The sequence below is a fragment of the Cetorhinus maximus genome, chromosome 19 (assembly GCF_964194155.1).
Source record: "Cetorhinus maximus chromosome 19, sCetMax3.hap1.1, whole genome shotgun sequence".
NCBI lineage: Eukaryota > Metazoa > Chordata > Chondrichthyes > Lamniformes > Cetorhinidae > Cetorhinus > Cetorhinus maximus.
This window is the reverse complement of record NC_135897.1, coordinates 51252143-51278771: the sequence shown is the minus strand read 5'-3', so window position 1 is coordinate 51278771 and position 26629 is coordinate 51252143. Positions and strand designations below refer to the sequence as shown.

At 41.1% G+C, this 26629-nt stretch overlaps 1 protein-coding gene across 3 annotated transcripts in view; it reads right to left on the bottom strand.

Annotated features, from left to right (window-relative positions):
- LOC144693794 (uncharacterized) overlaps positions 1-26629 on the bottom strand; it is a 456645-nt gene that overhangs the window by 402772 nt on the left and 27244 nt on the right. For all 3 annotated transcript variants that reach the window (XM_078563834.1, XM_078563835.1, XM_078563833.1), the window contains exons 2-3: positions 16014-16055; positions 865-938 (exon numbers count right to left, since the gene is read on the bottom strand). In XM_078563834.1, the coding sequence (XP_078419960.1) occupies positions 865-938; positions 16014-16055 (116 nt within the window). The remainder of the gene's footprint in view (positions 1-864; positions 939-16013; positions 16056-26629) is intronic.

Here is a 26629-nt window from a genome sequence, read left to right as displayed (position 1 = left end):
TACAGAGTAAATTAACAGTGGAAAGAAAACAAAGATAAACAAATAAGTAAATGGTATCAGATTTTATAAACAAATTCTGAAAATAAGTTTTTAGTGATAAGCATTTATTAAATCAATGTCTAGTCACATACTTTAATAATGGATGGTTGTCTATTAATGAAATTTGAACATGATATAATTAAGAATCAAATAATCACTGAAATTATGCTAAAGTTGGAACCTAACCCTAAAACCTCCACCCACTGTGAGCAAGGCCTTGAGAGAATTATGAGCGTTCGTATAATTACTGAATTAATTTATTGACAATAGTATTATCTATTCTTCAAAACAGTCTATAGGTGATGAAATAAAATATAGTGACACAGCCAGCATCTACCAATTTTCACTACTCTCCTTGGCAAACAATTAACTCCAAAGTTCTCTGTAGTTGTCAGAATTAATGGAAAAATTAATACTCAATCTTGGAAAGTTTGCTATACCTGGATGGTATAAAGTAAAACTATAAATTCATCTTTTTGTATGATTAAACTTTCATGTTCAATTACTGAAAATATTCTTCAAATGAACTCAAAAATCAAAACAATTTTATCAGTATGGTTCTAGTTGTGAGGTGCATCTGCCACATTGCTTTCTACAGTCCCAAAACAATAAAAGATTCAAATTCTATGATTCTTGACCTTCAAAGCATAAGTGGAAAATAATTGTTCACAACAGCATTTTCACATACAGAACACATGGAAACATTTTAATCTAGTAGAATTCCACAGCATTTCCTAATACAAGGAATAATGTTAGGATACATCTGCCTCTAAATGTTGAATGTCAGGTCAGTTATCTACAGTAGTCACTTTCTGAATTACCTACCTGCATAAAGAATCCAGTTATGAATGAAACCAAAAATGGCTGCAGTCCAGCATGCGCAACTGTGCCAGGTAAACCTGCAATAGAAAAAAATGGTATTCATAGCTCTACAGACATATTGGTCCTGCTATTTATGTGGAGGCAGGCAGGGGTCACAGAAGCAAGAAGATAACCCAGTAATGGCAGGGTCATAGAGGCCCTGTCAAATTTAGCAGGGCCTCATCATAATATTTTTCTTCTGCTTACTGCCGGCAACCAGCCAAATTGACAGACTAACTGGTTGCTGGACTGGAAAACAAATAGCAGGAGGCTGCAACCTTGAGGATAGTCCCTAGAAATTGGGAGGATGCAGGAGGAAAAGATTGAGGTTTGGTGGATCAAATAAAATATGATAGTGATGGCAGGACGGGTGATGTGTTGCTGCTGCAGCATGTGGAACCTGCTGGACACCAAGGTGATCCAAAGCGAACACATCTGTAGTAAGTGTTTGCAGCTCGAGAAACTTTGGATCAGAGTTGAGGAGCTGGAGTCCGAGCTGCAGACATTGCACCACATCAGGGAGGGGGTAAGTTACCTGGATAAGTTACCTAGACACTTTGCTCAAGGAGGCGGTCACATCCCACAGGTTAGGTAATTCAAACTTGGTCTGTGATCAGGGACAAGAGGGTGTGACTGCAGGTGAAGCAGATATGGAGACCCAGGGGTAACGTTCGAGGAGCCTCGGCAACTGCAATTGCCCAACAGTTACGAGGCTCTTGCAAGCTGTGTGTGACAAGAGTGGGAACTGCAGGGAGGATGAGTGAACCGACCATGGCACAGGGAGCCATTTAAGGGGGTGAGGAAATAGGAAAGTAGTAATGGTAGGGAACGGTATAATTAGGGGGATAGATACTGTTCTCTGCAGCCATGAGTGAGAGTCCTGAAGGCTGTGTTGCTTGTCCGGTGCCAGGGTTAAGGACATCTCCTCAGGGCTGGAGAGGAACTTGAAAGTGGGAGGGGAGGGATCCAGTAGTCATCCTCCACGTTGGTACCAACGACCTTGATAGGGCTAGAAAGGAGGTTGTGCTGAAAGAATCTGAACAGTCAGGAGCTAAATTAAAAAGCAGAACCTCCAAGGTAATAATCTCAGGATTACTACCTGAACAACGGGCAAACTGGCATAAGGTAAATAAAGTCAAGAAGTTAAATGTGTGGCTCAAAGATTGGTGTGGGAGAAATAGGTTTCAGTTCATGGGGCACTGGCACCAGTACTGGGGTGGAAGGGAGCTGTTCCGGTGGGATGGGGTTCACTTGAACCATGCTGGGACCCGTGTCCTGGCGAATCGAATAGCTAGAGCGGGAGTGGGGGCGGGCGGGGGGGTTTCTGAAGAGGGGATACGTAGGCTTACAAAGCAAAAGGATATGGCAGTATTGCTGGGCAGCCATTTTGGTAACGATACCTGGAGTGAGTGTGACAGGAATGGACAGAGTGTTCAAACATAAAAGAACAGCAGCAAATAGGGCAAAGGGGGGAAAAATAGCAAAAAGGCAAAATTAAAGGCTCTTTACTTAAATGCACATAGTATTCAGAACAAGATAAATGAATTAACAGCACAAGTAGAGGTTAATGGGTATCATCTTATAGCCATTACAGAGACATAGTTACAAAGAGATCAAAGCTCAGAACAAAATATTCAGGTGTATGTGACTTTTCGAAAGAATAGGCAGGAAGGAAAAGGTGGTGGGGTAGCTTTGTTAGTACGAGATGGAATAAGTGTGATAGCAAGAAATGATCTTGGATCGAAGATGCAGAATCCATATGGGGGGTGGTAAGAAATAACAAGGGGAAGATGACACTGGTAGGAGTAGTCTATAGGCCACCTAACGATAGCTATATTGTAGGACAGAGAATAAATCAGAAGGTAATAAGGGCATCTAAAAAAGGCAATACACTAATCATGGGTGACATTAATCTTCATGTAGATTTGGAAAATCAAATTGGCAGAGGTAGCCACGAGCAAGAATTTAGAGCGTATTCGGAACAGTTTCCTAGAACAATATGTTGTGGATCCAACCAGGGATCAGGTTATTTGGCTCTGGTAATGTGTGATGAGGTGTGTTTAATAAATTATCTCAGATCCCTAGGAAACAAACAGTGACTAGAACATGGAAGAATTTAGCATTCAGTTTGAGAGTGAGAAACTTGGGTCAGAAACAACTGTGCTAAACTTAAATAAGGGTAATTACAAAGGAATGAGGGCAGAGTTGGCTGGAGTGGACTGGGAAAGGAGTTTAGCAGAAAAGACGGTTGATGAACAAGGCAGACATTTAAGAAAATAGTTCATGACTCACAACAAAGATATATCCTAGTAAGGAAGAGGGATTCAAGGAAGGAAATAAACCAACCATGGTTAACCAAGGGAGATGAGGATAGTATCAAATTGAAAGAAAAAACATACAATGTAGCAAAGATTAGTGGTAAGTCAGAGAATTGAGAAAGTTTTAAAAACCAACGAAAGATGCCCAAAAAAAAATTAAAGAGGGGGAAAAATAAACTCTGAGGGTAAACTAGCAAGCAATATAAAAACGGACAGTAAGAGCTTCTTTGATTATATAAAAAGGAAGAGAGAAGTCAAAGTGAACATGAGCCCCTTAAAGAATGAGGCTGGGGAGAAAATAATGGGGAACCTGGAAATAGCAGAGGAGTTGAATAAATATTTTGCATTATCTTCATGGTAGGAAACCCTAATAGCATTCCAAAAATACTAAATAATCGAGGGGGGTGGGGGGAAATAAATACAATAACTATGATGAGAGAAAAAGTACTAAGAAAACTAATGGGGCTAAAGGCCGATAAGTCCCCTGTACCTATATATATAAATATATAAAAACAAAAAACTGCGGATGCTGGAAATCCAAAACAAAAACAGAATTACCTGGGAAAACTCAGCAGGTCTGGCAGCATCAGCGGAGAAGAAGAGTTGACATTTCGAGTCCTCATGACCCTTCAACAGAACTGAGTAATATTAGGAGAGGGGTGAAATATAAGCTGGTTTAAGGTGGGGGGAGAGAAGTTGGGGGGTGGGGGGGGGAGGTGGTTGTAGGGACATGCAAGCAGTGATAGGAGCAGATAATCAAAAGATGTCACAGACAAAGGAACAAAGAGGTGTTGAAGGTGGTGATATTATCTAAACGAATGTGCTAATTAAGAATGGATGGCAGGACACTCAAGGTACAGCTCTAGTGGGGGTGGGGTGGAAAGACTAACAGGGCATTAAAAGTATAGATTTAAAAATAATGAAATTAGGTGGGAAAAGAAAAATCTATATAAATTATTGGAAAAAACAAAAGGGAGGGAGAAGAAACGGAAAGCGGGTGGGGATGGAGGAGGGAGATCAAGATCTAAAGTTGTTGAATTCAATATTCAGTCCGGAAGGCTGTAAAGTGCCTAGTCGGAAGATGAGGTGCTGTTCCTCCAGTTTGCGTTGGGCTTCACTGGAACAATGCCGCAAGCCAAGGACAGACATGTGGGCAAAAGAGCAGGGTGGAGTGTTAAAATGGCAAGCGACAAGGAGGTTTGGGTCTTTCTTGCGGACAGACCGCAGGTGTTCTGCAAAGCGGTCGCCCAGTTTACGTTTGGTCTCTCCAATGTAGAGGAGACCGCATTGGGAGCAACGAATGCAGTAGATTAAGTTAGGGGAAATGCAAGTGAAATGCTGCTTCACTTGAAAGGAGTGTTTGGGCCCTTGGACGGTGAGGAGAGAGGAAGTGAAGGGGCAGGTGTTGCATCTTCTGCGTGGGCATGGGGAGGTGCCATAGGTGGGGGTTGAGGAGTAGGGGGTGATGGAGGAGTGGACCAAGGTGTCCCGGAGGGAACGATCCCTACGGAATGCCGCCAGGGGTGGTGAAGGGAAGATGTGTTTGGTGGTGGCATCATGCTGGAGTTGGCGGAAATGGCAGAGGATGATCCTTTGAATGCGGAGGCTGGTGGGGTGATAAGTGAGGACAAGGGGGACCCTATCATGTTTCTGGGAGGGAGGAGAAGGCGTGAGGGCGGATGCACGGGAGATGGGCCGGACACGGTTGAGGGCCCTATCAACGACCGTGGGTGGAAAACCTCGGTTAAGGAAGAAGGAGGACATGTCAGAGGAACTGTTTTTGAAGGTAGCATCATCAGAACAGATGCAACGGATGCGAAGGAACTGAGAGAATAGGATGGAGTCCTTACAGGAGGCATGGTGTGAGCAGCTGTAGTCGAGGTAGCTGTGGGAGTCGGTAGGCTTGTAATGGATATTGTCCCCTGTACCTGATGGGTTGCATCTTAGGATATTAAAGGAAGTAGCTACACAGGCACTGAATGCACAGGTAGTAATCTTCCTAGAATCTTTAGATTCTGGAAAAGTCCTAGAGGATTGGAAAACCGCCAATGTAACACCCTTGTTAAAAAAGGGAGGGAGACAAAAAACAAGTTAACTTTTGGCCAGTTTGCTTAAAGTCTGTCATTGGGAAAATGTCTATAATAAAAAAGGTAATAGCAGAGCATTTAGAAATGCACAATATAATCAAGCAGAGTCAGCATGGCTTCATGATGGGGGAATCATGCTTGACAAATTTATTAGAATTCTTTGAGGAGGTAACAAGCAGAAGGGGAACCAGTAGACGTAAAATATTTGGATTTCCAAAAGGCGTCTAATAAGGTACTGCAAATAAGGCTACTTAATAAGATAAGAGCCCATGGTGTTGGGTGTAATATATTAGCATGGATAGAGGATTGGCTAACTAATAGAAGACAGGGTTAGGGTAAGGGGAGCATTTTCAGGATGGCAACCTGTAACTAGTGGAGTGCCACAGGGATCAGTGCTGGGGCCACAATTATTTACAATATATATTAATGACTTGATGAGGGAAATGAATGTACTATCGCCAAGTTTGCCGATGACACAAAAATAGGTGGAAAGGCAAGCGGTGAGGATGGCACAAAGAGTCTACAGAGGGGTATAGACAGGTTAAGTAAGTGGGCAAAAACATGGCAGATGGAATATAATATGGTAAATATGAGTTTATGCACTTTGGAAGGAATAGAGGAGCTGAAGATTATTTAAATGGAGAAAGACTGCAGAAATCTGCAGCACAGAAGGATTTGGGGGTCCTTTGCATGAATTCCAACAAGCTAGCATACAAGTCCAGCAGGTAATAGGGAAGGCAAGTGGAATGTTGGCCTTTATTTCAAAGGTCATGGAGTATAAAAATAGGGAAGTCTTGCTAAAACTATACAAGGCATAGTTAGACCACACCTAGAATACTGTGAACAGTTTTGGTCCCCTTATTTAAGGAAAGATATACTTGCATTGGAGGCAGTCCAGAGAAGGTTCACTAGAGTTGATCCTGGGTATGGAAGGATTTTCTTATGAGGAGAGGTTGAGTAGGTTGGGCCTGTACTTATTGGAGTTTAGAAGAATGAGAGGTGACCTTATTGAAACATATAAAAGATTCTTAGGGGGCTTGACAGGGTAGATGCTGAGAGGTTGCTTCCCCTTGTGGGAGAGTCTAAGACCAGAGGGCATAATCTCAGAGTAAGGGATCACCTATTTAAGACAGAGATGAGGAGGAATTTCTTCTCTCAGAGGGTAGTGAATCTGTGGAATTCTTTACCACAGAGGGCTGTAGAGGCTGGGTCAATAAGTGTATTCAAGGCTGAGGCAGACAGATTTTTAATCAGTAAGGGAATCAAGGGTTATGGGGAAAAGGCAGAAAAGGGGAGTTGAGGATTATCAGGTCAGCCATGTTCTCATTGAATGGCAGAGTAGACTCGATGGGCCGAATGGCTTACTTCTGCTCCTACATTTTATGGTCTTATGGGGTGGAAAGAGAGGGAGGGAGGGAGTGTGCAAGAGACCGGAGTTTGGAGGGGGTGGTGGGGATGGCAGAGGCGTGGAAGATGGTATTTGACATAAGGATATACAAGAAATTGTTTTTTAAAACACTAGTAGATTTTGTTAAAATGCATAATTTTAAGATTAATATGTTTTAGGATTGTGAGTTTTACTTTATAAGATATGATTCTGGTTCGGGAGACTATGATTTTAAATGTGGGATAGATGAAAGAAAGCTTGGCCTGGGTAGTTTATCAGATACCCTGGAGTTGCAGTTCAAGTGGGAAGCTCTATTGTGTTGCTGGGATGGTGGTGGGAGGCATTCACACCTGGGATTATAGCCTTTTGTCTGTGACATCTTTTGATTATCTGCTCCTATCACTGCTTGCTTGTCCCTACAACCACCCACCCCCCCCCCACCCCCACTCAACTTCTCTCTCCCCCCGCCCACCTTAAACCAGCTTACATTTCACCCCTCTCCTAACTATACTCAGTTCTGTTGAAGGGTCGTGAGGACTCGAAACGTCGACTCTTTTCTTCTCCACTGACGCTGCCAGACCTGCTGAGTTTTTCCAGGTAATTCTGTTTTTGTTTTTGTTTTTGTTTAGGATTATAGCAACCTCGCATATCTCTCGAGGAAACAGGTTTTCCGTAGAAATCTCAGGAGGGGATTTAAAGATAAGGTGTAAACCAGGGAATTTAAATTCATCATATAATTTCATCAGATCAAAGAAAGGTTTGAAGGCACTAGTAAACAAAGGAAGGTTTTAAAGTATCCACATATTTTTCAGAGCAAAGGACACGTTTAAAATTAAAGTTAATTAATTGGCATTTCCATTTGGGAACAGGGCGTGTGTGTTGCTGTAGAGGTGGTTTGTAGGGGTTAGGTAGCTGTTTTTGGTTTGGTATATCTCTGCTGTATTGGTCAGTCTGTGTTAGGAGCAGCTTGGAGGAGGCAGAGACAGGTTCTGCCAGTGACCAGGACGAGGAGCAGAGGGCCTTGGGTTGATTCCATGAGAACAGAATAACCTCAAGTAACTGTAGTGTAAAAAAAAATCCTGATTGAAATTACAAGTAGAACGTTGAGTGTTCCGTTCCGGATTTTGGTTTAAAGAAGTGCTTACGAGATATAGTGTTAACAATGTTTGGTCTTTTTTGTTTTATTGGAAGAAGTTTTCTTGATTTTTAACTCAAATTGCTTTTTAAAAAAAAGTTACCAGCATCTACTGAGATTGTAACAATTTTACGAAGCATTATTCCTGCTAGGTCACAGTTCATGCTCTCTGCTAACAACAATCTCTGGTGTCTCTATGTTTGTGGTTTCACTATCATGGTAGTTTTTTGCTTCATTGGAGTACGATCTGCACATTTAAAGAAAGGCTCCGCCAGTGTCTTGTGGATATGTTTGCTGCTTAAAATTGGAAACCGTGACGAGTTGGTGGGATTAGGTAATTTGATATTGTAACCACTGAGTTCTTGCAAGTGAGTGACGAATGTATGTGAAAGTGATGCAAAAGCTGTTTAATGAAATTCATAAAGAAAAGCAAGTACCTGAAGACACAGAAAAGAAAAAAAAAACGTAAAGGTGGTGCTTAGTAAAGAAACAGCTAGCTTTACACTGGCATGAAGTTTATGATAAGTCAAATTTTGGAGAAATTTATAAAACGCAACTTCCATGATTACAACAACTTCATAGATTTTAAGCAGGCATTTGACATATTCTGGCAAGAAGGGATATGGTATGTCCTGAGGATGTAAATACGAGGAGCTCATGAACTTCTTTGCCACTAAAATTGATCAGCTGCCTTTGCCACTTCCCCCTCTTTCCCTATCCACCAGGCCAGTTTTTCAGTTGGTAGTGGGATCGGGGCTGGGTGATCGGGGCTGGTATTGACCCAGCCTCTACAGCCCTCTGCGGAAAATAATTCCACAGATTCACTACCCTCTGAGAGAAGAAATTCCTCTTCACCTCTGTCTTAAATGGGCAACCCCTTACTCTGAGATTATGCCCTCTGGTCCTAGACTCTTTTTCAAACTTGTCAATAGAAATCTTTTTTTCATCTTCCAAGAAACCCAGGATAAACAGCCTTCCATTTGCTTAGGGCAGTTTCTCCATAACTGATTCATCTGTCTCACTCTATGCATTGTATGGATCGACAAAAGACTCTTCTCACCTCTCATCTCATCACCTCATTTGCTCACCCACAATTATAATGACCATTTTCACTGCAGCCATTTTGAGTCTATAAAATTAATTTAGTTCTCTTATCTTCCAATAAATCTCATCTTTAGTCTCTTTGCCATATTTTTCAGATTCTTGCACTGGTTGTTTATCCAGTTGTTCTCATTTCTCTTGGCTTTCAACTTCATCCCTCTGGTTAACCTGTTGTACTCAGTTCTCATATTGTGATCTGTTTTATGTTCACTTTAAGATTTCTTCATTTTTCACTTAACTCAAGGGCTTCTTCTGTTATCAATTTACATTTCTTGAAATCCAGTTTTGTTCTGCAGGAAAGAAATACTGGCATTGGAAGCGGTCCAGAGAAGGTTCATTAGGGTTGATCCTGGGTATGGAGGGATTTTCTTATGAGGAGAGGTTGAGTAAGTTGGGCCTGTACTCATTGGAGTTTAGAAGAATGAGAGGCGACCTTATTGAAACACAGAAGATCCTTAGGGGGCTTGACAGGGTAGATGCTGAGAGGTTGCTTCCCCTTGTGGGAGAGTCTAGGACCAGAGGGCATAATCTCAGAGTAGGGGTTGCCCATTTAGGACAGAGGTGAAGAGGAATTTCTTCTCTCAGAGGGTAGTGAATCTGTGGAATTCTTTTCCGCAGAGGGCTGTAGAGGCTGGGTCAATAAGTACTGAGGTCAATAAGTACTTGACAATAAGTCAAGGCTGAGACAGATAGATTTTTAATTAGTAAGGGAATCAAGGGTTATGGGGAAAAGGCAGGAAAGTGGAGTTGAGAATTATCAGATCAGCCATGGCAGAGCAGGCTCAATGGGCTGAATGGCCGACTTCTGCTCCTACGTCTTATGGTCTTATTAAATGAATAATCCATTAAAAAAATCTCCTCTCAATTGTCCCTTCTTTAAGGCGAATAGCCCCAGGTTGTTCAATTGATCCTCCTCACTGAAGTCCCTTATTCCTGGAACATCTCTAATGATTTCACATCCTTCCAAAATGTGGTGCCAACAATTCGACACAATACTCCAGCTGAGGCAAACTTAGTGCAGTGGTTCCTCATAACCTTCTTGCTTTTTTACACTATGCTTCTTTTTACAATGCCCAGAGTTCTCTATGCCTTTTTAACCAATTTCTCAATCTGTCTTGCCACCTTCAATGATTTGTACACATAGATCGCTAGGTTTTTCTGTTCCTGCATCACTTTAGAATTTCACCCTTTATTTTACCTCTCTTTATCCTACCAAAATGTATCACCTCACAATTCCCTGCATGAAATTCAATCTGCCACCTGTCTGTCCGTTCCATAAGCCTATGTCCTCAAACTCTATCGCAATCTTACTCCCAGTTCCAATACTTCCAAGCTTTGTATCATTTGCAAATTTTGAAACTGTGCCCTGCACACCCAAGTCTAGGTTATCAATATACATCAAGATAAGCAGTGGTCCTAGCACTGACCCCTGGGGAAACACCATAGTATACCATCCTCTATGTTAATTCCAGTAATTGTGTGTTGAGGAAGAACAAGTCTAAAGCTAACCTGTACCTTAAACCAGGTTTATTTCCAGTACAGCAAAAGTAAAGTCACAGATTCTCCCAGATCCTCCCAGGCATGCAGAGTGAATTGGTTTATATACTCTTGCCATGATTCCCTAATCCTTCCCCAGTTGGGGACAGCTGTGCTTAATTATCAACTTGCATGTATTCTAATGAAGCACAATTTCAACGTTAATAATTCCCCTTCTTAAGCAAAAAAAGACACAAGTGCATTTCGTTTTCAGAAAAATACGTAAAAGATAAAAAAATGAATCAAAAAAACTCACATCCTGAGTCATCCTTATTCTAATGCCCCCAACAATTTTTCACTGCAAGCATTCCTTTTGGTGAAACAGTCTGATAACTGATAACTTGTATCAACCCACTGGAGCTTAGAGCTCTCCTTTTTCTCCACCATTTGTTTTAGACTTACAATATCAATCCATAATCTTTTTTTTACTCTTACTCTTTGTGGAGTGTACATTATCCCAAAGGGATCGATTGTCAATATAGCACTCTATTGGGATATCTCCTTCATCATTTCCCCCATGTAGTATTTCCTCTAATGTTTTAGATAACATGTCTACTAATGCGAGTCTCAGCAGCCAGAGTGCTTTTCACTACTCACCTTATTTTCTTGGCTTCCCAAACCAAGGGATAACACTTCCCCATTTTCACTCAAGAAATATTATAAAACCTGCTGCACTTGTAAACCCATCAATGAAGTGTGTGAGGGAGGCGTCACTGAACACAATCAATTTTATATTCTTGGCATCACCTAAAGATGGAAGCTCGAGTACACGTTTCTCCATCTTTAACCTTTTTAATGTTTTGTTCGCCCATAAGATATCCTGCATCTTGGGATGTTTCATTATCGTACTCAGTTCAAGAACATCAAAACTTGCATCCAGTCTCGTCTGAACGCCCAGCCAGTTCAATTGATCAACAAGACTTCGCAGCTGTGCTTTTTTCATCCAAGGTCTGCTCAACAATAGAGGTATCTCAATCGTGATCATATCAGTACTGATGAGGAGACTGACCCCAGCTATCTTGCAAGGGGGGACAACTCTTTTGGAAGACATTAGGGTGTTATCATCCCCAAACCTGAAGCAGGTAGAGCTTCCATAATCCTTAATCTTCCGTCAATCTGCATCATCGAGAAATTCCAGGTAGCAGTTAAGCCAATCCACTCCACATACTGTGGAAGTGCAACTGCTATCCAGCACGGTGCTGTTGAATGAATCAGCAATCAAAATACTCCTCGCTGGATTCAAACTCCCAGTGACCAATGCAATCCCTTCATGGCAGTCACCATCCTCATTTTCAGCCTCGAAATTCTGTTTCATGCGTTATTTCAAAAACACGATTCTTTCACTGCGGGCAATTCATTGCATAATGATACTTAGAATCACGCCGATCAACTATTCCCCGTGCATTTCTCGGGTTCAAACACCTACAGTCACCATCCCAGACCTGCTTTTTGTCTCGGCTCTCAAATTGGCTGAAAGTGCAGCCATCTTCAGACCACCGTATCAGCAACCCTAACCTGGTACTGGAATCTGCGTTTAATGTTTTGTTGATCCTGGAATTCAGCCACCAATGAACCCTCCATCCTTTGCTTTACTGAACAGCTGCCTGCATTTGATAGGAAAGTAGCTGGAAATGACTGTTTTCCCAATTTTTTTTTTTAGGGCAGCAGCCACTTGGTCTAGGAGAGTGCCTTTCTCATGGAAGTGAACCCCTGTCAATACCAAATCTCGAATGGCATGCGGAATGCACGCACAATCGAGTAACTTAAATGCCAATACAGACTCTGGGATTTCAAGGTTAAACTTTGTCGGTCTCTTATATCACTTATCAAAGTCCACAATATATTCCTCCATAGACTGCTCATCTGGTTTCTTAAATCCATAAAAGGTTAACCATGCTTCATATGCTTCCAACATGTCATCCTTTTTATAAAACCTATCCAAAAATTGTATTGGAAGGGCCAATCCCTCTTCGGGATCCAAGTCATTCACCTCTAATTCTGAAAATGCTTTACTCCCAATCTTACTTTTTGTTGATAGTGACAAAGCCAAAGCCATACCTTGATTCTTTTGGGGTAACCAAGTAACCCGTATCCACATCTCAACAAGCGAAAATGAACAAAGGCAGCATTTCATCAAAGATCTATTTGAAAGGACTTCCAGATAACTGCTGTGACCAGTGAGCTGTCAGATCAACAGCATCAAGACCTTTGCAAACTTTATCTTTTTTTTAAAAAAGGTGTTCCCTTACACAAACCTCTGCAGAGACCTTATTTGTCTTGCCCTCTTTTGTGTGTGCGCACGTGTGTGTGTGTGTGTGTGTGTGTGTGTATATATGTATATATTGGGATTTTTTTTAAAAATAGGGTAAATCATTACACTTCTGAAACATAAATTTTATGTTAACCAGTTTTGCAACTTTTTTCTAAAAATAAGTTTTGTTTCGTTATAAATCAATTATTCTCAGTTTATTGAAAGAAGCCTGGTTAAAGATTCTTTTATTCTGGGTCTAGCAGTAGTGAAGGTAAACAATTGGCTAATTTGGTGAGTGAATTAAACAAGTTGGCTAATTTGGTGAGGGAATTAAACAATTACACTATTGCTGCGACCTGTGGAGTAGCGGGGCTATAGAATCTGTGCACTATTCCCATCCCGGTTGTAACACACTCTAGTCTGAAAAACAATCATTCACCATTACTTTCTGTTTCATGTCACTCGGCAAACTTCATATCCATGCTGCCACTTTCCATTTGATCCATAGTCTTCAACTTTGTTGGTAAGCCTATCATGTGGCACTTTATCAAGCACCTTTTGAAAGTTCACCAATACCACGTTGACCGCATTATTCTCTTCAACCCTTTCTGCTACCTCATGAAGAAACTCAATCAAGTCCAACATGATTTGCCTTTAACAAATCCATCTCGTGTCATGAAGATATTAATGTGTATAATGTTACTGGAATTTTCTTTTAAGCAGAGGTCTAGTCTGTGTGTGTGTTAATTGGATTAAAGCCAGCTAGTCTGGGTGCTTTGATGTAGTTTTGAGATATAAACAGAGAGGTAAAGAGTACTTTTGCATTTTGTTGAATAGAGCATTCAAAGACTGGGGGTGAAATCTTGCACCTAGACAGGAGACACCAAGCAAAGCTTATATTGCTAATAAAATTGGTACTATGAAAGGGGTTCAAAGGCTTGGTGATATAATGAAAATTTATATTTAAAAGCGAAGGCTGGGTAGAACCTGAGTGAAGTTTGTGTGTGGAAGTCAGAGGCATGGAATATCTAAGCAGCTGTAAGCCTACAAATGTCTGCAAAGGAACCAAATTGAAAGGAACCTAATTTTCAATTGTTAGAGTGAAAATGCTTTGCCTGGTGTCTGGTTAAGTCTATTTGTTGTTGTTGCCTTAGTGGAGATTAATTTGGGAATTTGTTACAAGTTATGATAGTAGTAATTTGTAGACATGTGTATATGTTTAAAACCTTGTTGTAAATTAATAAATGTTTCATTTGATTTTATATAAAAACCTCTCGAGAACTGGTGGTCTTATTCCTGAATTTAGAGCTGCAACTCAAAACATACCAATTGACAGTTGTTTAAAGTTTCCCTCTGGGATTTTAAAAATAACAGCCTTTACCAACTGCTGTGTCATAATATCTGGTAAAATTTACAATTCTACAGTCCTCTGGGACCACACCCCCTCCCACAATAACCGTCTATAAGGAATATTGGAAGATTATAGCCAATGTCTCTGCAATTTCCTCCCTTACTTCCCTCAGCATCCTCTGATGCATTCAAATTCTTTCTTGGTGACTTGTCAACTGTAAGTACAGCCAGCCTGAAACCTCCTTTTCTTCCACTTTGGTAAATATAGATGCAAAATACTCATTTATTACCCAAGCCAAGCCCTCTGTTTTCATGTGTAGAAGCCCTTTTTGGCCTGTAATTGGTTCCAGCCCTCGTCTTACTACACTTTCTCTATATATGCCTATAGAAGACATTTGGATTCCCTTTTATGTTGGCTGCCTGTCTTTTTTTATATTTCCTCCTTGCTTCTCTTATTACCTTTTTCACTTGCCTTCTGAACTTTTTATATTTAGCCTGGTTCTCACTTGTATGATCAATATGACATCTGTCATATTGCCTCCTGGAAGTAACCTAATTAAATTATTTTATAAGCAATTACCTAAAATAAACTCTGACAGGATACAAATAAATGGTTACTCTATGGATGGCTATTACATAATTTATTACATTGAACAAGTAAGTAAATAAATCAACTACCTTTTGGTATCTATAAATAATTAAATCAGTGACTGAGTAAAATAGATTCTGAATTGGCTTGAATAAGTAAATAACTTCCTGGGTGAGGATAAAATGGAAGTAGATTAACAAATAAATTCTCATCTGAGTTGAATAAATTGAGCAACTAGATATTATTCCCAAATGAAAATACAACACATTTCATTAGTTAACTTAGTCATTCTATTAAGCTACAGCCTTTGACCAAGTGGCTCCATTCATATTGAGAACACCTTTCATGTTAACTTATTGCTTCTTTTACCAGAGCCCATTGTCTTCTATTCCTATGTGTTAATAATTGTTTAGCAATTTTCTTCAAATTCCTCTCATTTATTTTGCTGCTTCATCTGTATCACAGAGAGTTTTCTCTTGGTGCATTGTCCATAGGCTGTTTTCACTCCACTTCACCCAAGAATCTACCACTGAAAACAGTGTTGTGCTGTAATGGTGCTTCAGAAACAAGGATTTTGAGAGAATTTTAAGCTCTGAGGACCTGATTGGTTTTACAATATGAAGGGAAGCTATTAAACTGCAGCTTAAACCACTGCCCTAACCTATCTCCTGTATTCTTCCATTTAAAATACTTAATTTTAAATGCACACAGGGTCAGTTGCACATCAAATAACATAACTGGAGAAAGATATTGATGCTGGGATGAATCAGTATCAATGTTATATGTTAAATCAGTTGTTTAACAAGCTCCGGTGCTGTTAGCAACATTCTTAAAAATGTTATTTCTGATACAGAAACAATGCCACCTTAAAATGGATTGAGCAAAACAAAAGGAGGGTTTTATCATTGAGACACCCTCTAAGATTTGTTAGAAATACAACGCAACATGGACGTCAATGCTAGATACATCATAACAAGATTAATACATTGCAGGTATCCAATTCGCCAAGACTCCTTTGACAGCACCTTCCAAATCCACGATCTCTACCATCTAGAAGGTCAAGGGCAGCAGATGCATGGGAACACCACCACCTGCAAGGGTCCCTCCAAGTCACACATCATCCTGACTTGGGACTATATCGCTGTTCCTTCACTGTCACTGGATCAAAATCCTGAAGCTCTCTACCTAACAGCACTGCGGGTGTACCTACACCACATGGACTGCAGTGGTTCAAGAAGGTGGCTCACCACTACTTTCTCAAAGGCAATTTGGAATTGGCAATAAATACTGGCTTGGCCAGTGATATCCACATCCCATGAACAAATACAAAAAGTAAACATTAAAATGAAGTAGACTTACCTAATATTCCTGTCCCCAAGATACAGGCAATTGAAATGAAATCTGAAAAAAAATGAAATAAAAAAATAATTTACCAACTGTTTAAACACTAAAGTTTACCATACAAAATAAAAATCTGGATTTTGAGTTCAGTGGCAAAGCAACGGTGCATGCTGTTGACCTTTAAGAAACTGCCAACACAGATCCACCGATCTCTGTGGCATAATTTACCCTTTCCAGACAGCAGTTTAAATCTGGTGCCAAGTCAAGGAGATCTTTTGGTGTTCATAGCGCTGATGCCAGCAAGCGGGTAAGCTGCCAATCACAGTGAAGTATTCAAAAGCCACAAACCAGGAAGTTAAAACCACTTAAATCCTTCAGTTAGAACTTAAATTTTCAAATAGCATTAAAAAAATTGAAGATAGAAACTAAAATAGACTAAATTTAATCATTTTTAAAGTTACGTGGAATTTAATATTATGAAGAAATTTGGGAATCCACAACTATAAAATTAGCATCTCAGGACCAGTGAGAGCGTTTAGCTGTAATTAAGAAGTTAGCAGGCTGTTAAAAATCCAGTTACAGCCCGTTCAACAAGGTGTGACTTTTTCAAGAAATTTTACAGCAAGACTAACAGTTTATGGATGGAAGTTCTCATCAATTCAATTGATTTCCCATTGATTGCAGACTGGGGTTGCCTCAACACCACACCCTGTGGATAAACATATATTCACTGCACATGTGCAGGCTCCAGAAGTCGCTGTCAGTTTCAGTGGAGTAATGGTTCCGAATGCTGCTAGTGTCGTCGTTATTACTGCCGGAAAAATTGGGCCAATGTGACATAATTCTCACATAAGACGAAAATGAATTCAAAATTGCCAGAAACAAGTGTAAATTTGGCCAGTAGTATAGTATGTCAATTGCATGCAATTTCACAATGTGCAGCTTTTACCATCAGCACTTCAGCTGAAACCTAAGGAATGCTGGCACCTAAAGTTAAATAGTCATAATGCACAGAAACATTTTTTGGGCGCTTTGGAAAGTCTTTGGGGCAGAAAAAAAGGTCAAGCAAAACTAAACCAAAATGTTCAGTCACCAAACTGAGTCTGGAGGCAATGACAAAACAGCACAGCACCCAACCCTGTTTCATGGTTAGTAGTGCTGCATGTGATGCTTTTGTGAAGGGTTTGCCACTGTCCTATCGGACAGCATGGCAGTGCTTTTAGAAGACGGGAGTAGATTTAAGGTTGCAGTTAACTATTACTGTCATTGACTGTTTCTGTGCTATGATGCCATTGGCTGTTTCTGTCCCATAATGCATGCTAACTACAGTAGATAAGACAGTCTGACTGATTCTGTTGATTGCTGTGAAACCAGTTCCGCACAATCACCATCAAACCCTGCAGTTGTGCTTGGTGGCAATATGACTACTCAGAGTTTACTGACTGTTGGTCACCAAAATATGCCTTTTTTCTACCAATGTCTGGAACAGTTATTCATGTTATTACAGTCAGGTGAGAAGTGGTAGAATGGATCCCCTCTTTTACTACTCCTCAGTTGACCACAACAGGTTTTTTTTTTAAAAGGAATTTGCTTGGTAATTCAGTGAGTGTTCAAGTGTTTAAGTGCTGTGACTGTAAAAGACATACCCTAACAGGTTTTCTTGTAAGTTTTTAAAAAGGAAAGGAAATAGGATTTATTATATTTAACACAAACTAAAAAACATCAACTCTCACTTGCACACGCATTCAATAGTACACACACAGACATGCAGAGATGTAAGTTACAAAGTGGAAGGGAAAGTTAAATTGTTTAAGAGTCAAAAAAAAGTCAGTTATATACGGATCATGTAGATTGATGACTTGGATGGTTTCGGAATGAGCTTGATGGTCTTTCTGGATTCTATGTTGAGACGATTTTAAAAATGCTGGCGGACCATTTCTAACTTTTCTTCTGGGTCAGCAGCTGCTGGGTTGATTTTTTAATGCACTGCCAGGGTGTATGGATGGTCAAAAAACAGGCATGGTACAAGCTTGCAGGATGGACGGAATGAGATTAAGAGCCCACTCCGGTCTTTCTGATCTCATACTCGACTCCTTCTTCTGGCTGGCCTGGAGAAAAGCAGTTTCTTAAACACAGAGTCAGAAAGAGATGGCTCGCAGGAATTAGAAGGAATAAATTCCTATTTGCCTGCTCTCGAAAATTATGCTGAACACTTCCGACCATCGGAGTTGCTTGGGGCCTGCATCGAAGACTCCTCACAGGCCCCAGCAAAGTGCAGCTCTGGCGGATGCAGCAGTAGCTGCCGTAAAGCAGGTAAGTTTAAAGGTCCCTTGAAATTGACAGGCTAGGGAGAAGGTAAGTGTCTAAGGTGAGTGGGTAGGATTTGGGGGGTGGGAGGGGGAAGAAATCGGAGGTCGAGGGGGTTGGTTGAAGAGGTTGGGTGTTGTGGGTGGTCGGGGGGGGTGTGGGGGGAGTCCCGTTCAGGGTCGGTCTGGGTTTTTACAATAGTTACCCAGAAGTTAGAAGAGGTTTTAACTCTTCTAACTTTTTCTGGGTAATTATTGGTGTAACCATGGTGGAGCCATCTGAAGTTTGCGATTTAAATCGCATATTTGGATGATCTCCACAGCACAGCAATTGTCCAGTGGAATTTTGCACTTGTAGGCAATTGCCATGCAAACCTTTACTTGGGAACCTCCAAGAAGGATTCCCCAGCATATATATGGGGTACTCACCAAATCTGACACTTGGGAGCTTGGGAGTTATGGCCCATTATCCCCTCTCACAAACTGGTCCGTTGCCCAAACATTGTCATAGCAAGCTGACTGTAGATCCATTGTTTAGAAATTATTACATTATGGCTGGAGGAGTTCCATTCACATGGGGGTCCATTGTCCAAAGTGATCGAGTCTAATGGCTTTTTCCACACCCAGCTGAATACACAGATAATGTCTGGATATTTTGTGAATGGCTCAGGAGATGTGGTCATTCACTATCATCTGAGTTGATAGCCCACCAGAGACAGGGACCATCTCTAAATAGCCAGACTCTGTCCTAATGACTTTGGAATATGTAGGGTACAGCTATACAAATGTTTGGCCATCTTAGAAGCTGCAGTTTGAGTCATTTAAAATGCTTTCGTTCAGTCTTTTTACTTGTCTGGTGGCTTCAACGCACTGAACAAAGTCATTTTCGATATAAAACATGTGTTTTATAACAATGTTCAATATGTAGTTTCCAAGCCCGAAACAGATATCAATCTGTATTACTGGATAAAGCTATCTGCATGCAATTTCTGCAAAATTCAGCCATTAGACAATCAAGGAATTATGAAGTTATTAGGTTAGGAAGAGGCAACAGCAGCCAGGAACCAGAGTTCATACTGCACAGCTGAAAAGCACTTCACGAGTTGCTTCTTTCACATTCCCTTCTTTGCAGTATGCTGTACAAGCTGGAACAGATACCGGGGCAGAATTTAATCCAGTCTGCCGTGGCTGGAATCGTGGCAGCCTGGCCCACTTAATCGCAGGATAGGCCGGGTGTCAATGTCTCAGTGACGGGAAAGCTGCCCATGGTTAAACTGGAGGCAGAAAGGGGCCCATGTGGGAAAGTCGTCCGCTCATGGCGGGATGTCAGTTAGCCTCATTGCTGAGCAAAGATATTTGAAGGTTGTGGGGTGGAGGAGATGAGAGAGATAGGGAGGGATGAGGTCATGGTGAAACTTGAAAACAAATGATAGGAATTTTAAAATCAAGATTGCTTGACCGGGAGCCAATGAGGTCAGCGAGCACAGGGGTTATAGGGGAACAGGACTTACTGCAAGGTAAGACACAGATAGCAGAGTTTTGGATGACTTCAAAGTTCAAGGCAAATACAATAACATTTTCAGCATGATCAACAAATGCTGCATCAATTGTCCAGCACTTCTTTTAAGATACAAAGGGTTGGCTTTTCCTGATCCCACCTGAAATATGATGGATTGGGGCCTCTGCCTTTCATGACATCCTGGTCAGTTTCTGGGTCACAACCATTTGATACTTATTGTGGGATCTAGGTGGAATTCCTGCCAATGACTCCAAAGAAAATTAAGGTGCTCCGTTGTAGAACCTGAAGTGATGAGATCATGCTAAAGGGGCTATAGAGCCTTTTGGTGGAAAGGGGGACCTCCCGCTTCCTCCATTTGCCAAAAGTAGGGCTACTCCCACCTCAATCTTGGGCCTAAAACCATGGTTTACCAGGTGGACCCAAGGGAGTGGCAGAATTTGGAGTGGTTGGGAAAGAAACAGGCCAAAATATGGAGTCCCACCACCAAAAACATTAGCATGTGATTGGTGGGGAAGGAACAATTTATTAACCCTTACTACTGATGTTCCTGAGAAAGGAAATGAAGGCCAAGCCAGTGAGGTGACAGAAGACCTCCCTTCCCAATTATGTGCCTTTTCCACTGCAATCCTACCTAATAACAGAGAACATCTAGTCCCAAATATCTGGTTTGCAAATGAAACTTAAGGCTGTGATAATCAACTACTCTAAAGGGCACAATGGTTCTTGTGCTACTTGGACTAAGAAAATGTATTTTGTGGGAATTAAATTCAAGTTTGAGTAGTAGACCTGTGTGGTGAACAAATGTTCAAGGGTTTCAATTCAATTGGAAGTCAGAGAAAGTATACAGAGCCTGCCTTTAGACGAAGTGGTGAAGAGACCGCAATTATTTGCACAAGGTTTGTGGAAGCAGCATGCTTATCAGGCTGGCTAGGTCTTCTCATTTTACTCCTTTGGCTATACTCTCTTGATATTGTTTCCATGGGAATAGTTTGACAAGCAGTTCAAGGAGCTGACTCAAATGGATGTACCTATCACCCTAACTGAGGCCTCAAAGAAAGGAATACACTTAATTGGCACAGTATGGTTCTGTGTAAACCATGATCTCATCAGATACCTTCAAGTTTCGAGTAGTTGTCAAGTTTAATAGATGTGGCAAAAGTTAAATGTATCAGATGAAAAAGTTCAATTTTGACAGTTTGATCTGATTTTGTCTGGAGAAAAACTCACCCTTGAAACAATATATATACATTGATAGAATTCTGAGCTGGGAGACATCCCTACAGAATACTTCAAATGTGCATTGGTACAAGTCAATTTGATTTTTTTTTAAAGAATGCAGCATAATTATAAAACCATTTTGCCTTTTTGCACGTTTTTTGCACAATTACCTTGCAGATTATAGATTTCACATATTGACTGCAGGGTAAGTACCTCACACTCTTCCTGTTCGTTAAATTGAGTTGAAATTAATTAAGTAGTTGTGAAGGAATGCAGCCATAACACTGTGCTAATAATATTACCAAAGACACACAAAGTATGTACTATCCCTGATACTTCAAGGAACTACATATACTTGTACAGAGACTGATACAGAGGCTGATACAAAGAAGAACTTACATTTGGTTCAATTAATTAAGACAGCTTTTAAAAACATGTCCTTTGGCTACCATATAATTGGACAGTGTAAAATGAATTACAGTGAAATTAGAAACATAAGCCAGGATTCACCCCTCTGGGGGATCTAGGTGATCTCCCTCCTCAGGAGGTCCTCAGTAGTTTCTGGGGACCACTGCTTTTGCACATGGTGGCCCCAGGGAGTGTCCATAAGTGGATTGGACAGGAGAGATTCCAAGGGATCTTCCCACCCCAACCCATTTCCATTTGCATGTGGCAGGAGGGGAAGAGGAAGGCAGCAGTAGTCCTTCCAATGGTGAAGGGGAGAAAACCACGGTTGAGGAGGTGACACAGTAGCAGGCTTCACCACCTGACATTTCCCGCTTTCCCCAAAACAATTCCAGTAGGGATAACAGGCAGGGGAGAATATCTTCCCAAACCTAGAGAAGTATTTGCCACCTAAACAGAAAACCTGTCACTGTGTCAGTAACCCTATTGTAGGCTGTTAAACTAATCATTCAAAACTTAAGGACACAAGAAATAGGAGAAGGAGGAGGCTTTTCAGCCTCTCAAGTTTGCTCCATCATTCAATAGGATCATGGGTGATCTTTTACCTCAGCTACAACTTCCCAGATTATCCCAATTCCAATTTCTCAACATCTGCTGAACATATTCAACGGCTGAGTTTCCACAGCTTTCTACCGTAGAAAATTTCGAAGATTCACAACTCTGAGTAGAGAAATTTCTCAAGTCAGTCCTCATGAGCCGACGCCTTATTCTATGACAATGACCTCTTGTTCTCAACTCTTCAGCCAGGAGAAACAACATTTTGTTATCTATCCTGCCAAGCCCTTTAAAAAATTTAAATACGGGATCACCTCTCATTCTTCTAAATTCTAAGGAATATAGGCCCAGTTTGCTCAAAATCTCCTCATTGGATAATTCCCTCATCTGAGGAATCAGGCTAGTGACTGTTTATCCTTACTTAAGTAAGGAAGTCAAGACTGTACACATACTCCAGCTATGGTCTTACCAAGGCCCTATACAATTGCTATTAAGACTTTTTCATTCTTATACTCCAATCCCTCTGTAATAAAGGGGTAACAAACCATTTGCTTTCCTCATTGTTTGCTGTACTTGCATGTTAACTTTCTTTGATTCGTAAACAAGAACACCATCTGAGTACCAATATTTCCCAATCTCTTACCATTTAAAAAAATATTCTGTTTTTTTAAATCATTCCTACTCATAGTATTTTCCACATGATTTTCCAAATGACTTGGACCTTACCAGAGTCTAGGGAATTCAGGGAGATCAAAACTAATGTATCCACTGTCTCTGTAGCTAACACTTCTAAAATCCTAGCATGTAGGCTGTCAGGTCCAAGGAATTTGTCAGCTTTCATTCGCATTAATTTCTTCAGTACTCTTCCTTTACTAATGCCAATATCCTTAAGTTCCTTATTTTCACTAGATCCTTGATTCTCCAATACTTCCAGAAAGTTTTTTTTACCCTAAAGGCAGTTATATAGGGATGAATTTTTGCTTTGGAGACAGGAAACAAGAGTCAGGTCTGTTTCTGTGTCCTGAACCTGCCCCCAGGGAAGAAACAATCACTCATTGGGATTCTGACTCGGGTACCCCCTTAATTGGTATGGTGGCAGGTTCCCTGCCCAATTAAGGGCAGCTGGCAGGCTCTCAAACAGACCAGAGGCCCTCCAGTTTCAAAGGAACACCTGGCTATAATGAATGGTAAGTAACTGAGAGGGCACTTCAACAGGAATGTGCCCTCTCAGCCATTTCTTAAAAAATGTAAACAAGAAAAAAGAGCAAGCAGTCAGGTCACCATTGTGGCGGGTAAAATCCCTCTGTAGGGCAGCCTTTGCTGCATTCCTAACAGACAGGCATGGAAAGCCTGTAGGCCAGCTTGGAGTGCAGCAAAGGCTGCCCTGCAAAGGGATTTTACCCGCCATAATGGTGACCTGACTGGTTGCTCTTTTTTCTTGTTTACATTTTTTAAGAAATGGCTGAGAGGGCACATTCCTGTTGAAGAAACAGGAAACTCACCAAAGTCATCTAGGAGGACAAGGGCAGCAGGCACATGGGAACAGCACTACCTGAAAGTTCTCTCCAAGTCACTCACCATCCTGACTTGGAAATATATCACCATTCCTTCACTGTCGCTGGGTCAAATCCTGGAACTCCCTCCCTAACAGCACTGTGGGTGTACCTACACCACATGGACTGCAGCGGTTCAAGAAGGCAGCTCACCACCGCCTCCTCAAGGGCAACTAGGGATGGGCAATAAATGCTGGCCCAGCCAGCGGTGCCCACATCCCATGAATCAATTTTTAAAAGTGCTAGCACCCCAACCTGCCACTGGGTACCCACAACCAAGCAGTTAAACTACTCCCCGTCATGTCAGGAAATTGGAGGCTGACTTGAAAATCCCGAGGTGGCTTTCTTAACTTGGCTATAATAAGGCACATAATGAGCCTAATTGGTTGTCCTCCTTGTGGGGGTAGGAACCCAGCTGGCCCCAAACTGGTCTTGGCCAAAAAGTCTGACACTGGGAAATGGGTCAAACTGGCACGATGTCTGATCCTGGTACTTTTGAGCTCCGTCTACCTCCAGTCCCAACCTTGGTGGGGCCAAAAATTCTGTCCAAGATATTTTTTTCTTTATTCTTCAATATAATTTATTCTGTTTCTGCCTCTAAGGCACCCATGTTTACTCATACAAATCTCTTCCTTTTCACATACCTACAGAAGATTTACAATCTGTTTTTAAGTCTTCAGCAAGTTTACTCATATCTTATTTTCTCTTTTTTGTCAACCTTTGCTGAATTTTAAAATCCTCCCAATCCTCAAAATCTTCAAGATTACTTCTCTTATGGCAACATCATAAGCCACTTACTTTAATCTAATACTATTTTAACTTCACTTGTAAGCCACAGTTGGATCATTTTCCAGTGGGATTTTTAATATACCTATTGTGAATTATGAAATAATTCTTTAAATGCTTGTCATTGTCTTTCCAGCATTATTGCTTTTAATGTAGTTTCCCAAACTATCTCTGCCAACTCACCCCTCATAATTAGGTAATTTGCTTTGTTTAGATTTAAGACACCTAGTTTCGTACTTAAGCACTCTCAAATACAATTTAAAATTCTATAACATTATGATTACTTGGCCCCAGGGGCTTCTTTACTACAAGGTTATTAATTAACCCTGTTTAATTGCACAATACTTGATCTAAAAGAGCTTGTTACCCAATTAGTTCAGCGACGTACTGACCTAGAAAACTATCTTGAACTAGCATAGTAGAACCACTCTAAAAGGAAAGATTCAACCTAGGCTTTGGAATTAATTAAAATAATTTGCAGTTTTTGTTTGATAAAATTTAGACAAAGGAGGTAGGAAGGACGAAAGACAGGTGCTGTCCAGAAGAAGTTTCAAAGCATTTTACAGCCAACAAATTGCCCTTGAACTGCAGTTGTCATTGTTAGTCGGGAAAAGTGACAGCCAATTTGCCCCACACAAAAATCCCACAAACAGCAATGAGATGAACAGGCAATTACTCTGTTTTGTTGGTATGGAGGGGTAAATGTTGGCCAGGGAACCAGGAGTACAGTCCCACTCTTTTTCAAATAGTGCCATAGAATCTTTTACATCCACCTGAACAGGTTTCTGGTATCAAGTTAGCCAAAAGACAGCACCTTCAAACAATACTCCCTCAGTGCCACACTCAAATGTCAGCCTCGTTTCTGTATTCAGTCTGGAGTGGACTTGAAAACATAAAGGCACATGTGCTATAAATAATCCTTCATGGCCATCTTGTGCAGGGTCATACTATTAGACATGACTGTCTTAGGTACAAACTCTTAATTGTTACTCCTCGGAGAATGTTTCAAGAGAGCGTTGAGCAGATAGAGCAAGGAATCGATAAGTGGCAAAATATGCCCCACAAGCAGAGAAACTAAAACCCGACACACAGGTGTAGATACTGTGGATGGGAAACTGCTGAGACTCAACACTGGCATTGCTGTCTTACAAGTAATCAGTATTACTGTAATAGTTAGTCTAAGCCTCAAAATGTTTGTTTTTAGAGAATTATCAGGAACTGATGACTTATTTTCCCTTGTGTCACAGACTAAGCAAAACCTGAAAAAGACTAAGGTGCCACCAGTGACCCCTAAACCAGATATGGATGTTGTCTTAGTACGAAAAGATTAAGAAGCGAAACGTCTAACTCCTAGGGACAAGAATGCTAGTCATTAAAAAAGATTTTGCACTCAAAGTTAACTAAATGGAGTATAAGGAAATCCCAGGTGGAGCGAAACCACAAAGCATCAGCAACCAATAAATATAGCTACCCACAAACAAAGCACTTAGCTGGGAAGGATTACCTGATCAGAAAATTTGTTAATATCTAAAATGTCCTAGCCAAACCACCCATATCCAAGAATGGCCAATCATCTTCAGCTGCTTAGTCAATGATCTTCCTTCCATCATCAAGTCAGAAGTGGGGATATTCACTGATAATTACACAATGTTCAGCACCATTCGCAACTTCTCAGATACTGAAACTGTCCATGTCCAAATGCAGCAAGACCTGGACAATATCCTAGCTTGGATTAACAAGTGGCAAGTAACATTTGCACCTTACTAGTGGCAATGACTATCTCCAACAAGAGAGAATCTAACCATCACCCCCGACACTCAATGGCATTACCATCACAGAATCCCCCACTAACATCATCGAGGGGGTTACCATTGGCCAGAAACTGAACTGGACTAGCCATATAGATATTGTGGCTACAAGAGCAGGTTAGAGGCTAGGAAACCAGTGGCAAGTAACTCAACATCTGACCCCCAAAGCCTGCCCACCATCTCCAAGGTGCAAGTCAGGAGTGTGATAGAATATTCTTCACTTGCTTGCATGTGTGCAGCTCCAACAACTCGAGAAGCTCAACACCATCCAGGACAAAGCAGCCCTCTTGATTGGCACCCTATCCATAAACATTCAATCCCTCCACCACCAACGCACAGTGCGTACCAGTTACAAGGTGCACTACAGGAACTCACCAAGGCTCCTGAGACAGCACCTTCCAAACCCATGAACACTACCATCTAGAAGGACAAGGGCAGCAGATGCATGGGAACATCACTGTCTGCACTCACCATCTTGAATTGG